A 12,303-nucleotide genomic window follows, 5' to 3' on the forward strand; every position below is an offset into this window, starting at 1 on the left:
ATATGGTCGATACCACAGTAGTTAAATTGATATTTTTTATCACCAAAAAATATTTTGTGGTTTTTGTTGTTGTTTACAAACTTTGGAAAGAAGTCCCTGGACACAGGAGGTCTTAGAAGAGCAAAAACCAAAGGATTTAAATCAGAGCAAGTAGTAAGAAATCATTTAAATATTTAATTGATATGGGATAGGCTCCAGCACCCACCGTGACCCCAAGAGGGACAAGCGGTAGAAATTATTGGATTGATGTTACTCTGCCATTCTGTTTTGTCTGATTGTAATTGTGCTAAAAAAAAGTTATCATTGAATGATTTTGAAAATTTTAGGTATCAGCATTGGTATGACCAACTTTGCTCGTGTAACTACGGTATTGGATCGATACCCAAATTTGTAGTATTGCCGAAAACTAACGTAAAGTAGTCAAACAGAAGAACAACTGCTAATTAAATTTCAGGAGTGTAGATAGAACCATTTTACAACAAAAAGTAACCAGCTTTTAACAGAAAATAACAAGTAGATTATTAATAGGTTTGAGAATATAATCCACCTGAAAATGACGCAATATGTCGCATACGTCTAAAGCCAAATTAGTAGCCTTTGTAACTTGTTTTGAAATGGTTCTATAATCATTTAGTTGCCAAATAATGTCATGATATATATCATTATCGCAAGAGGCTGCAATATATATCACAACACTGATTTTAGGCCGCATCGCCCATCCCTAAGTAAAAATGTTTGCTGAAATGTAAAATCGGTTGTGTGAGATACACTGCAGACATGGCATCTGTAAACCTGGAATTGATGTACTTTATGTGCATATTTTAGAAACAGTTGATGGACGTGAAGGCAAAGTGGCGACAACAGACTCCGCCGCCAAACATGTGACCCCCGTCAGTGCAGCAAGCATGTCGGCCTTTGACCCCCTGAAGAACCACGATGAAGTCAACAAGAATGTAATTTCAGCTTTCGGCCTGAGCGAGGACCAGCCCCCAGGTATTGAGCAAGTTTCTAACGACCTGTCATTTGTGCAATTACCCACCAGTCTCCACTGGATGATGACTGTGTAACAACAACATTGATTTTGCCTTGATAGCAAAATGTGCAGTTTAACAGCTGTTGTTCTATGGTGCAGCTTTATTTCAGCTGTCTCTCCTCCCTCTCCCTGCCATCTGTAGCTCCGCCAGCAGCCGCCCCAGAGGAGCGCTCAGGGACCCCGGATAGCATCGCTTCCTCCTCGTCTGCAGCCCCTCAGCCAGGATTGCCTCCCCAAGCACAGGCTTCCTTTCCCGGAGTACAGCAGGGACCCCCAGCTGGCATGGATGGTAAAACACATGAACACGTGCCGCCTCACGTTGACTGAATTTTTCACCGATTTGAGCTGTGGCTGTACTGCGAGGTGTGAAATCACTTGCGTTCCTCTTTTGTGCAGCCAGATGTTCAGCATCACTTCCCACCATTTTCATGGGAACGTCCACTGTGCCTGAATCGCTCTCTGCAGCCGGAAAAAAAAAAGATTGTTTCCTCCCCAAATCTTGTGATAGTTTGTCCACAGGACATTCCTTCCTTGCCTTCATCTTGTTATTCCCCTTCATCTTGATCCTTAGACTGTTTCATTACGACAGTCAACTGATTCACAGGAATTTTAAACGGGCGCCCATGGAGCATGTGTGTCCCCCTCCCCCCCCCCCAAAAGATAGCCTTGAGCAAGGTATGCTTGTTGCTTTCAGAATGCCCCTAAAAAGATCCATAAAATTACTGTGAATGTTAATTATTGCCTGCCAGGTGACGGCGGACCTGATGGCAGTAATTTACATCAGTGCCAGAGAGAAAAAACCTGCATATATAGCCGCCGCTCGACCCGTTGCGTGAGGACACTTTGAACCATTGTTTGCGTTTGGTGTAAAATGTTTATTTTCCAGTAAGCCCTTTCTCGCAGAGGCATGTTCAGGCTCGGGAGAGGTAGAGAAATTTGAGGGGGGATTTTTGGAAGCGCTCTTCCTACAGATGTGTCAAACTTAGAAGATGATACATCCCATAAAAAGTTGCAGGGGAAAAAAACACATCACCCAAAATAAGCAAAAAAGTTTTATTATAAAATATGTGAATTTATGTATCAGTCAAACCTATATTCATGTGCAACTCTTCTACTGCTGAACTGCTGCACGTAAAACGATGGAAATTTGGCAAAACACACGCCCTACTGTGTGGCCTGTGCCATTTTTTTTTCACATATACACCACATTTTGCCGCTTGTAATTGAGACCATATGTTGGATTGACTTGAAATTTCTCACACAGCTCCTAAAAATAAAAAAACATCACTAACTTTCAGGTGTTTGGCTGAATCACCACAAAATCAGGAACATACGGTACAGGCCAAAAGTTTGGACACACCTTCTCATTCAATGTGTTTTCTTTATTTTCATGACTATTTACATTTTAGATTGTCACTGAAGGCATCCAAACTATGAATGAACACATGTGGACTTATGTACTTAACAAAAAAAGGTGAAATAATTGAAAACATGTTTGATATTCTAGTTTCTTCAAAATAGCCACCCTTTGCTCTGATTGCTTTTTTGCACACCTTTGGCATTCTCTCGATGAGCTTCAAGAGGTAGTCACTAGAAATGGTTTTCACTTCACAGGCGACTTGTCCAGGGTGTACCCCGCCTACCACCCAGATGCAGCTGAAACAGGCTCCAGCGACCCCCCGTGACCCCAAAAGGGACAAGCGGTAGAAAAATGGATTGATGCTTATTGGTGCTTAAAGCTCATCGAGAGAATGCCAAGAGTGTGCTAAGCAGTAATCAGAGCAAAGGGTGGCTATTTCGAAGAAACAAGAATATAAAACCATGTTTTCAGTTATTTCACCTTTTTTTTGCTAAAGTACATAACTCCACATGTGTTCATTCATAGTTCTGATGCCTTCAGTCACAATCATAGTCATGAAAATAAAGAAAACGCATTGAATGAGGGGAAGGTGTGTCCAAACTTTTGGCCTGCACTGTACTTTTAAGGGACGGATAAAGGGTTGAATAAAAATGTCTGCCATTGATAGAATGGAATACTACCGTATTTTCCGGACTGTAAGCCGCACTTGTGTATAAGCCGCACCATAAATTTTAGAAGAAAAAAATATTTTGTTCATATATTAGCCGCACAGGACTATAAGCTGCAGATATATATTGGTACGTTGTGGACTGACCTATTTGCACAGAAAGATTTTGTAAATGTACCTTTTAATTTTTTCAAAACAGTCCCTGTAACACTGCAGTAAAACGGCTGATCAAACAAAACAAAAGTCATTGAGGTCTTTATTTATCCTTTTTAAAATACTTTCAAGATGTTTATCAGGATTCTTCCCCATTGTACTTTGTAACCCCTTTTGAGTTTGAACAGTCTCTTAAAGCCCCACTTAAAAACCTTCAGTTTTGGTTGATTTTGGCGGCACCAGTGGACCAAAGCGGTAGTGTTTTGCCAGAAAGAAGACCACATTTCCCATGAGGACTAGCTCTTATACCGTCAAACTGACATGTCCACTGTGATATTGGCACAGATTACAAGTATGCTGATGTTAAATAGCAGACACTATCAACAAATGATCTTGAATTGCGCTACAATCATGACGCTACTACCAAGAATGTATCAGGCGGATGCAGAATTGCACGTAGGCGTTCTTCTTCTTCTTTTAGTTTTCTGGCAGCACACAGGCTTTCGCATCGACTTCGGTCTTTTTAACGAATGGGGGAAGGGTTACTGACGTATGTCATATATAGCAAGTCAGCACATTTGTAGTTTTTAGTGTGGCTGGGTTCCTGCCACCCTCTTCAAAGTGGCTAAGTGGCAGTAAAATTGATACAGACCCCTTCAGGACATGACAGAGGTGTTATTCAACTAGTTGTATGTCTATGTATCATCCCAAAACTTATGAACATATTTTGTGAAGGTTGAAAAGTTACATAGTGCTGCTTTAAAGTGGATCATTTTAGTACATTGTTTGATTTCTTTGTCTAATCGATTCCATAATTTATCCGTTGGTGAAGAAAAATCCTTTGTTTAGCCGCACCTTTTGTATAAGCCGCAGGGTTCAAAGCTTGAGAAAAAAGTAGCGGCTTGGAGTCCAGAAAATACCGTATACACAAGTGACGTTAAACAACTCACGTCTCAATTGAATTAAGAATAAATTTTTGATTCAACACGATTCTCGCAAAATATTTTTGATATGTGAGTAATAATCTTTTTCAAAAACAAGTTACAGGTTACAAAAGGTGCTTTCGGCTCCTGGCACATGAGGTATACGCGCAGCGAGTAAGCACAGAGATGGCTTAAAAACGTCTTTTTTTTTTTTTTTTTAAATCCCCTAGTGTACATTTAACATTAGGGAAATTTCCCGGTTGCCGTGTAGAATTTAGGTATAGTATTAGAAAAGAGACCGTTAACAGGACAAAAAGGAAACATGACTTTGTAAAAAAATAAAATGATAATAATAATAATAAAAGTACAAAACAAGTGACGCTAGTTGGGTGGATCAATACAAATATAGACTAATGATACCACCAAGCATGGTATCGGAATATGGTCGATACCACAGTAATTACAAAACCGAAAACCAGTGAAGTTGGCCCGTTGTCCATCCATCCATCCATCTTCTTCCGCTTATCCGAGGTTGGGTCGCGGGGGAAGCAGCCTAAGCAGGGAAACCCAGACTTCCCTCTCCCCAGCCACTTCGTCCAGCTCCTCCTGGGGGATCCCGAGGCGTTCCCAGGCCAGCCGGGAGACATAGTCTTCCCAACGAGTCCTGGGTCTTCCCCGTGGCCTCCTACCGGTTGGACGTGCCCTAAACACCTCCCTAGGGAGGCGTTCGGGTGGCATCCTGACCAGATGCCCGAACCACCTCATCTGGCTCCTCTCGATGTGGAGGAGCAGTGGCTTTACTTTGAGCTCCCGCCCCGGATGGCAGAGCTTCTCACCCTATCTCTAAGGGAGAGCCCCGCCACCCGGCGGAGGAAACTCATTTCGGCCGCTTGTACCCGTGATCTTGTCCTTTCGGTCATAACCCAAAGCTCGTGACCATAGGTGAGGATGGGAACGTAGATCAATCGGTAAATTGAGAGCTTTGCCTTCCGGCTCAGCTCCTTCTTCACCACAACGGATCGATACAGCGTCCGCATTACTGAAGACGCCGCACCGATCCGCCTGTCGATCTCACGATCCACTCTTCCCTCACTCGTTAACAAGACTCCGAGGTACTTGAACTCCTCCACTTGGGGCAGGGTCTCCTCCGCAACCTGGAGATGGCACTCCACCCTTTTCCGGGCGAGAACCATGGATTCGGACTTGGAGGTGCTGATTCTCATCCCAGTCGCTTCACACTCAGCTGCGAACCGATCCAGTGAGAGCTGAAGATCCTGGCCAGATGAAGCCATCAGGACCACATCATCTGCAAAAAGCAGAGACCTAATCCTGCAGCCACCAAACCAGATCCCCTCAATGCCTTGACTGCGCCTAGAAAGTCTGTCCATAAAAGTTATGAACAGAATCGGTGACAAAGGGCAGCCTTGGAGGAGTCCAACCCTCACTGGAAACGTGTCCGACTTACTGCCGGCAATGCGGACCAAACTCTGGCATTAATCATACAGGGAGCGGACCGCCACAATCAGACAGTCCGATACCCCCATACTCTCTGAGCACTCCCCACAGGACTTCCCGAGGGACACGGTCGAATGCCTTCTCCAAGTCCACAAAACACATGTAGACTGGTTGGGCAAACTCCCATGCACCCTCAAGGACCCTGCCGAGAGTATAGAGCTGGTCCATAGTTCCACAACCAGGACGAAAACCACACTGTTCCTCCTGAATCCGTTGTGTAAACCGTAAATAAAAACAGAATACAAAGATTTGCAAATCCTTTTCAACTTATATTCAATTGAATACACTGCAAATACAAGATATTTAATGTTCGTACTGAGAAACTTTTTTGTTTTTTGCAAATCATTAACTTAGAATTTAATGGCAGCAACACATTGCAAAAAAGTTGGCCTTTCCTTTTAACAACACTCAGTAAAGGTTTGGGAACCGAGGAGACCAATTTTTGAAGCCTTTCAGGTGAAATTTTTTCCCATTCTTGTTTGATGTACAGCTTAAGTTGTTTAACAGTCCGGGGTGTCCGTTGTTGTATTTTACGCTTCATAATGCGCCACACATTTTCAATGGGAGACAGGTCTGGACTACAGGCAGGCCAGTCTAGTACCCGCAGTCTTTTACTACGAAGCCACGCTGTTGTAACACGTGCAGAATGTGGCTTGGCATTGTCTTGATGAAATAAGCAGGGGCGTCCATGAAAAAGACGTTGCTTGGATGGCAACATATGTTGCTCCAAAACCTGTATGTACCTTTCAGCATTAATGGTGCCTTCACAGATGTGTAAGTTACCCATGCGTTGGGCACTAATACACCCCCATACCATCACAGATGCTGGCTTTTCAACTTTGCGCCTCCTGCGGAGGACATAACGTCCACAGTTTCCAAAAACAATTTGAAATGTGGACTCGTCAGACCACAGAACACTTTTCCACTTTGCATCAGTCCATCTTAGATGAGCTCGGGCCCAGCGAAGCTGTCTGTTCAATTGAAGATAGGTTGAAAAGGATTTGCAAATCATTGTATTCTGTTTTTATTTACGATTTACACAACGTGCCAACTTCACTAGTTTTGGGTTTTGTAATATAATACACTGAATGTAGAAATACAAACAATATTATAGTAAAACAAACATAGAACATATTTAAAAATATATAAGTAGAGGAGTTAGTGTGTCTGCCTCACAATACTAAGGTCCTGGGTTCGATCCTGCGCTCGGGATCTTTCTGTGTGGAGTTTGCATGTTCTTCCCATGACTGCGTGAGATCCCTCCAGGTACTCCGGCTTCCTCCCACCTCCAAAGACATGCACCTGGGGATAGGTTGATTGGCAACACTTTGATTGGGTGTATGAGAGTGTAAATGTTGTCTGTCTATCTGTGTTGGCCCTGCGATGAGGTGGCGACTTGTCCAGGATGTACCCCGCCTTCCGTCCGAATGCAGCTGAGATAGGCTCCAGCGACCCCGAAAGGGACAAGCGGTAGAAAATGGATGGATGGATGGATGGATAAGTATATAAAAAAAAGTATTATTTATTTATTTGTAATAAATATCTAAAAAAAAAATAAACACAATTTACTGACTTCAGTCATCCCTCGCTATATCACGCTTCACCGCGTCAAAGATTTTCATTTTTATTTGTTTTTATGCATATTCTACTTTTTTTTTGGGGGGGGGGCAAAATTAAGCATTTCAAGCATTAAAATGGCTAAATAAACTAAAAAGATACAAACTACAGTAGTATTGGCCACTAGAGTAGAGCAAACCATTCAAGTGCACTCTTTAGTATTGTGGCAACTGATTGGCTCAGCCTCAGGCAGCAATTACTATATTGGATTAAATAGTGTAAACTGGACTAAGGGTGTTATTTCATGTCTAAAGGGTTTGCATAATTTAGAAAAATCTATGAAGATCGTAAACAGGTTTTTATGCCTTACCTATTAAAAAATTGGATTTAAAGTTAATGATTCCTACTTACTGGAAATTACCAAATTCAGAAGATAAACAAGGGACGGCTGTGTATACCAAAATCTATTAAATTTAGCAATTTTCACATACTATAACCAAAGGCTTTACTTTCAACTCAGGCACTGCAGCCAAATCAGCTGGTTGCATTTTGACTACCTACCTCTCTGGCCACACGGTAGTCCGATTAAAAACTCCTCGTGCCGTGGTCGTAACCACCACTCGTCGTCGATGACGCTTACATAACAGCCCGCGGAAAGGATGAAAGGCAAGCTAAGCTCACACACACTAAAGACACATGCTGCTCATGTTTAAAGCTGCTGATGATGAAGCAACACATGGCCGCCACAGTACTGCGCTCCTCGCCTCTTGTGCTTTTGGAACAATCTGTGCAACATGTTGTTGATCTAGAATGAGGCGTACAGCAAATTATGCCCTATCTGACGTATTACATGCTATCAGGTTGAGAAAGATGACGTTGGTCTTTACAGTCTTGTTATTAGAGTTTATTGCTTTGTTCTGACAGCGCTGCAAGGTCATTAAAAATACCTAAAGAAGTTTTTAGAAGGAAATAAATATTTTTTATATTTAATTTTATTTTATGCCTGATCATCCTACCCACTCACGTGCAAGTAGGCACTGTGGTCTGATGAAGTCATCGCTAATTCCAGTGCAGCAGCAGGAAGTCACTGTCTGCAAATGTAGACGTGTCTGTTGAGGGAGCTGCCGAGTCCATGGTGTCCCATGTGTGTAGTCCTGATAGCGGGCATGTGTCTGATTCGTTTGTGTATGAGAGTGTTTATGTCTGCAAGAGCACCTGCATACTGATGTCTGTAGTTTAAGGCCAATTAGGAATGTTTGTGGCTGGTTCTTTTCTCTTTGGTCCAGAGGACACGACGTCCGCAGTTTCCAAAAACAATTTGAAATGTGGACTCGTCAGACCACAGAACACTTTTCCACTTTGTATCAGTCCATCTTAGATGAGCTCAGGCCCAGCAAAGCCGACGGCGTTTCTGGGTGTTGTCGATAAATGATTTTCGCCTTGCATAGGAGAGTTTTAAGTTGCACTTACAGATGTATCGACCAACTAGTTACTGAAAGTGGGTTTCTGAAGTGTTCCTGAGCCCATGTGGTGATATCCTTTACACACTGATGTCGCTTGTTGATGCAGTACAGCCTGAGGGATTGAAGGTCACGGGCTTAGCTGCTTACGTGCAGTGATTTCTCCAGATTCTCTGAACCCTTTGATGATATTACGGACCGTAGATGGTGAAATCCCTAAATTCCTTGCAATAGCTGGTTGAGAGATTTTTCTTAAACTGTTTAACAATTTGCTCACGCATTTGTTGACAAAGTGGTGACCCCTGCCCCATCCTTGTTTGTGAATGACTGAGCATTTCATGGAATCTACTTTTATACCCAATCATGGCACCTACCTGTTCCCAATTTGCCTGTTCACCTGTGGGATGTTCCAAATAAGTGTTTGATGAGCATTCCTCAACTTTATCAGTATTTATTGCCACCTTTCCCAACTTCTTTGTCACATGTTGCTGGGATCAAATTCTAAAGTTAATGATTATTTGCAAAAAAAAAAAAAGTTTATCAGTTTGAACATCAAATATGTTGTCTTTGTAGCATATTCAACTGAATATGGGTTGAAAATGATTTGCAAATCGTTGTATTCCGTTTATATTTACATCTAACACAATTTCCTAACTCATATGGAAACAGGGTTTGTACTTTTGAAACTTTTTTCAGGGTCAAACTGCTGCGGTCAAAATTTTAAGTAACATTTTGACCTGATCTACTCTTGTACACATGTAAAATGATCACAGGCTAAAAACAGTTGCTGACAAGACTGAAAAGTCAGAACAGAGTGTCGTGTTCCACTCCCCATTGGCCATTATAAGTTAGTTTCCGTTCTGTGGTTATCACATTGTTTTGTCTTTGCCATCAATGGTACCTTTCTGTGGTGGCATCATTTTAAACAAATTACACAAACACCTTACCTTTCAAATTGAATGATTGAGTCAATGCGCTGTATTCTAAATCAGTGCTAAAACTGCGCTTGAAAATTTGTCCCGGGGGGGTATTTTTTTATTTATTATTTTTTGTCATAAAAAAATACTACAATCATGCGTGCTTACGGACTGTATCCCTGCAGACTGTATTGATCTATATTGATATATAATGTAGGAACCAGAAATATTAATAACAGAAAGAAACAACTCTTTTGTGCGAATGAGTGTAAATGGGGGGAGGGAGGTTTTTTGGGTTGGTGCACTAATTGTAAGTGTATCTTGTGTTTTTTATGTTGATTTAATAAAAATAAAAAAAATTGTAGATTTAAAAAAAATTAAAAAAAAATTTCTTGTGCGGCCCGGTACCAATCGATCCACGGACCGGTACCGGGCCGCGGCCCAGTGGTTGGGGACCACTGTTCTAAATGATGCAACAAAGAAGTGTTTATAAGACTGACATTTTCCTTGTGCTGTGTTCAGGTCAGGTGTACCAACAGTACCAGGCCCCAGGTGGATACCCGCCACAGCAGCCAGGTGGCCCCCCTCAGCCGCAGTACGGAATGCAGTATCCTGGTAAGAGGTTATTTTAAATATCCTCTCATTTGTCCTCAATGACAAAAGATTTTGAAAATGCTTCCACAAAACTGGATTACATAAAAAAACCCAACTTCAAATAATCTATATTTTAAAACCATTTCAGCCTTAAATATGAATAAATATATAGCCTTCTTGCTGGAATGTAGACAGTTTAAAAGACCTTTCAATAACCCGTACTGGCAACACGCCATTTTTGTGTGGCTGTAGCTTTGATGTTAATGAGCTGCGTTTGTCCATGCCTGTCATCGTGCAGCATGTGTGTGTGATCCCGGGCACATTTTCCATCTTTTCCATCTACAGCAGGGGTCCCCAAACTACGGCTTCGGCCCGCCAGCGTCCAAAATCAGGCCCGCGGGAAGTCCCAAGAATTAAAAAAAAATATATATTTTTTTTTCTGTCTTTTCTTATCCATTTTGTACCGCTTGCTACTCACGGTGTCTCCTAGCCGCTCAGGCAAATCATATTGTCTAAAAATGCATTTTCTCATCGATAACGTAACATCATCGCGCACGCGGAAAGTGCGCTATATATATCTAATATATATATATATATATATATATATATATATATATATATTACAGTTATGTTCATAATAATAGCAGTGTGTTTCAAAAGGTGAGTAAACCTCAAAATTCTTTAAATAAATTGTATTTTAATTAACACAAATGCATTGGGAACACTGCACATTCTATTTCAAAGCCAAAAAATTAGAAAAAAGTAATTTAATTTGACAATATTTTACAGAAAGTCAAGAAAAATAAAACAAAAAAATAGCAGTGTTGACATATTTCTTTACAAAACTGAAATGTACTGTATAAACTAAGAAAGGCTTGCATATTCAACTTTATTGAGAATCATTAACTAATATTTAGTGGCATAACCACGGTTTTTGATAACTGCTTCACATCTGTGGCACATGGAGTCGACCAACTTCTACCGGTCAACAGGTATTGTAGCCCAGGACAATTGTACTACGTTCCACAATTCCCCTGCATTTTTTTGGTTTTGCCTCATGAACAGCATTTTTTATGTTAGCTCACAAGTTTTCAATGGGATTTAAGGTTCGGGGATTGTGCTGGCCACTCCATTACTTGAATTCTGTTTGTCTGGAACCATGATTTTGCTCGCTTGCTGGTGTGTTTGGGGTCATTGTCTTGTTGAAATACCCATTTCAAGGGCATTTCCTCTTCAGCATATGGCAACATGACTTCTTCCAGTATTCTGATGTACTCAAACTGATCCATGATCCCTGGTACACAATGAATAGGACCAACACTATAGTACGAGAAACATCCCCATATCATGATGCTTGCACCACCATGCTTCAGTCTTCACGGTGTACTGTGGCTTGAATTCAGTGTTTGCAGGACGTCTGACAAACTGTCTGTGGCCCTTAGACCCAAAAAGAACAATCTTACTCTCATCAGTCCCCAAATATTACGCAATTTCTTTTTAGGCCAGTCAATGTGTTCTTTGGCTAATTGTAACCGCTTCAGCACACGTCTTTTTTTTAACAATGGGACTTTGCGGGGGCTTCTTGCTGGTAGCTTGGCTTCACGTAGACGTGGTCTGATTGTTACAGTACTCACAGGCCATCTTAGATCTTCTTTGATCCTCCGGGAGCTGATCATTGGCTGAGCCTTTGCCATTTTGGTTATTCTCCCATCTATTTCAATAGTCGTTTTTCTTTTTCTTCCTCCCCTTTTTGGTTTTGGCTGCCATTTTAAAGTGTTTGATATCATTTTAGCTGAACAGCTTATCATTTTCTGCACTTCCTTATAGGTTTTCCCCTCTTTTATTAAATTCTTAATCAAAGAATGCTCTACTTCTGAACAGTGTCTTCAACGACCCATTTTACTCTGTTTTTCCAAGGACAAATGCACAGCCAGCATATGCAGTCAGTTGCCTTGATCCTTAAATAAGGGCCACTTGTTTAACACCTTTTTTTTCCACATAATCAATGACCTCACTAATTGAACTACGCACTGCTATTTTTTTGAACACGCCCCTTTCAGTATATGATTCAGTTTCACAGAATCAGCAGCATGCACGTCATTATATATATATATATATATATAT

The 12,303-nt window shown here is 41.4% G+C and overlaps 1 protein-coding gene across 2 annotated transcripts in view; it reads left to right on the top strand.

Annotated features, from left to right (window-relative positions):
- tfg (trafficking from ER to golgi regulator) overlaps positions 1–12,303 on the top strand; it is a 35,946-nt gene that overhangs the window by 14,548 nt on the left and 9,095 nt on the right. The window contains exons 5-7 of one of the 2 annotated variants that reach the window (XM_062069813.1): positions 826–993; positions 1,176–1,322; positions 10,108–10,200. In XM_062069813.1, coding sequence (XP_061925797.1) covers positions 826–993; positions 1,176–1,322; positions 10,108–10,200 — 408 coding nt within the window. The remainder of the gene's footprint in view (positions 1–825; positions 994–1,175; positions 1,323–10,107; positions 10,201–12,303) is intronic. The other variant, XM_062069814.1, reaches the window with a different exon arrangement.

Source organism: Entelurus aequoreus, linkage group LG14 (genome assembly GCF_033978785.1).
Source record: "Entelurus aequoreus isolate RoL-2023_Sb linkage group LG14, RoL_Eaeq_v1.1, whole genome shotgun sequence".
NCBI lineage: Eukaryota > Metazoa > Chordata > Actinopteri > Syngnathiformes > Syngnathidae > Entelurus > Entelurus aequoreus.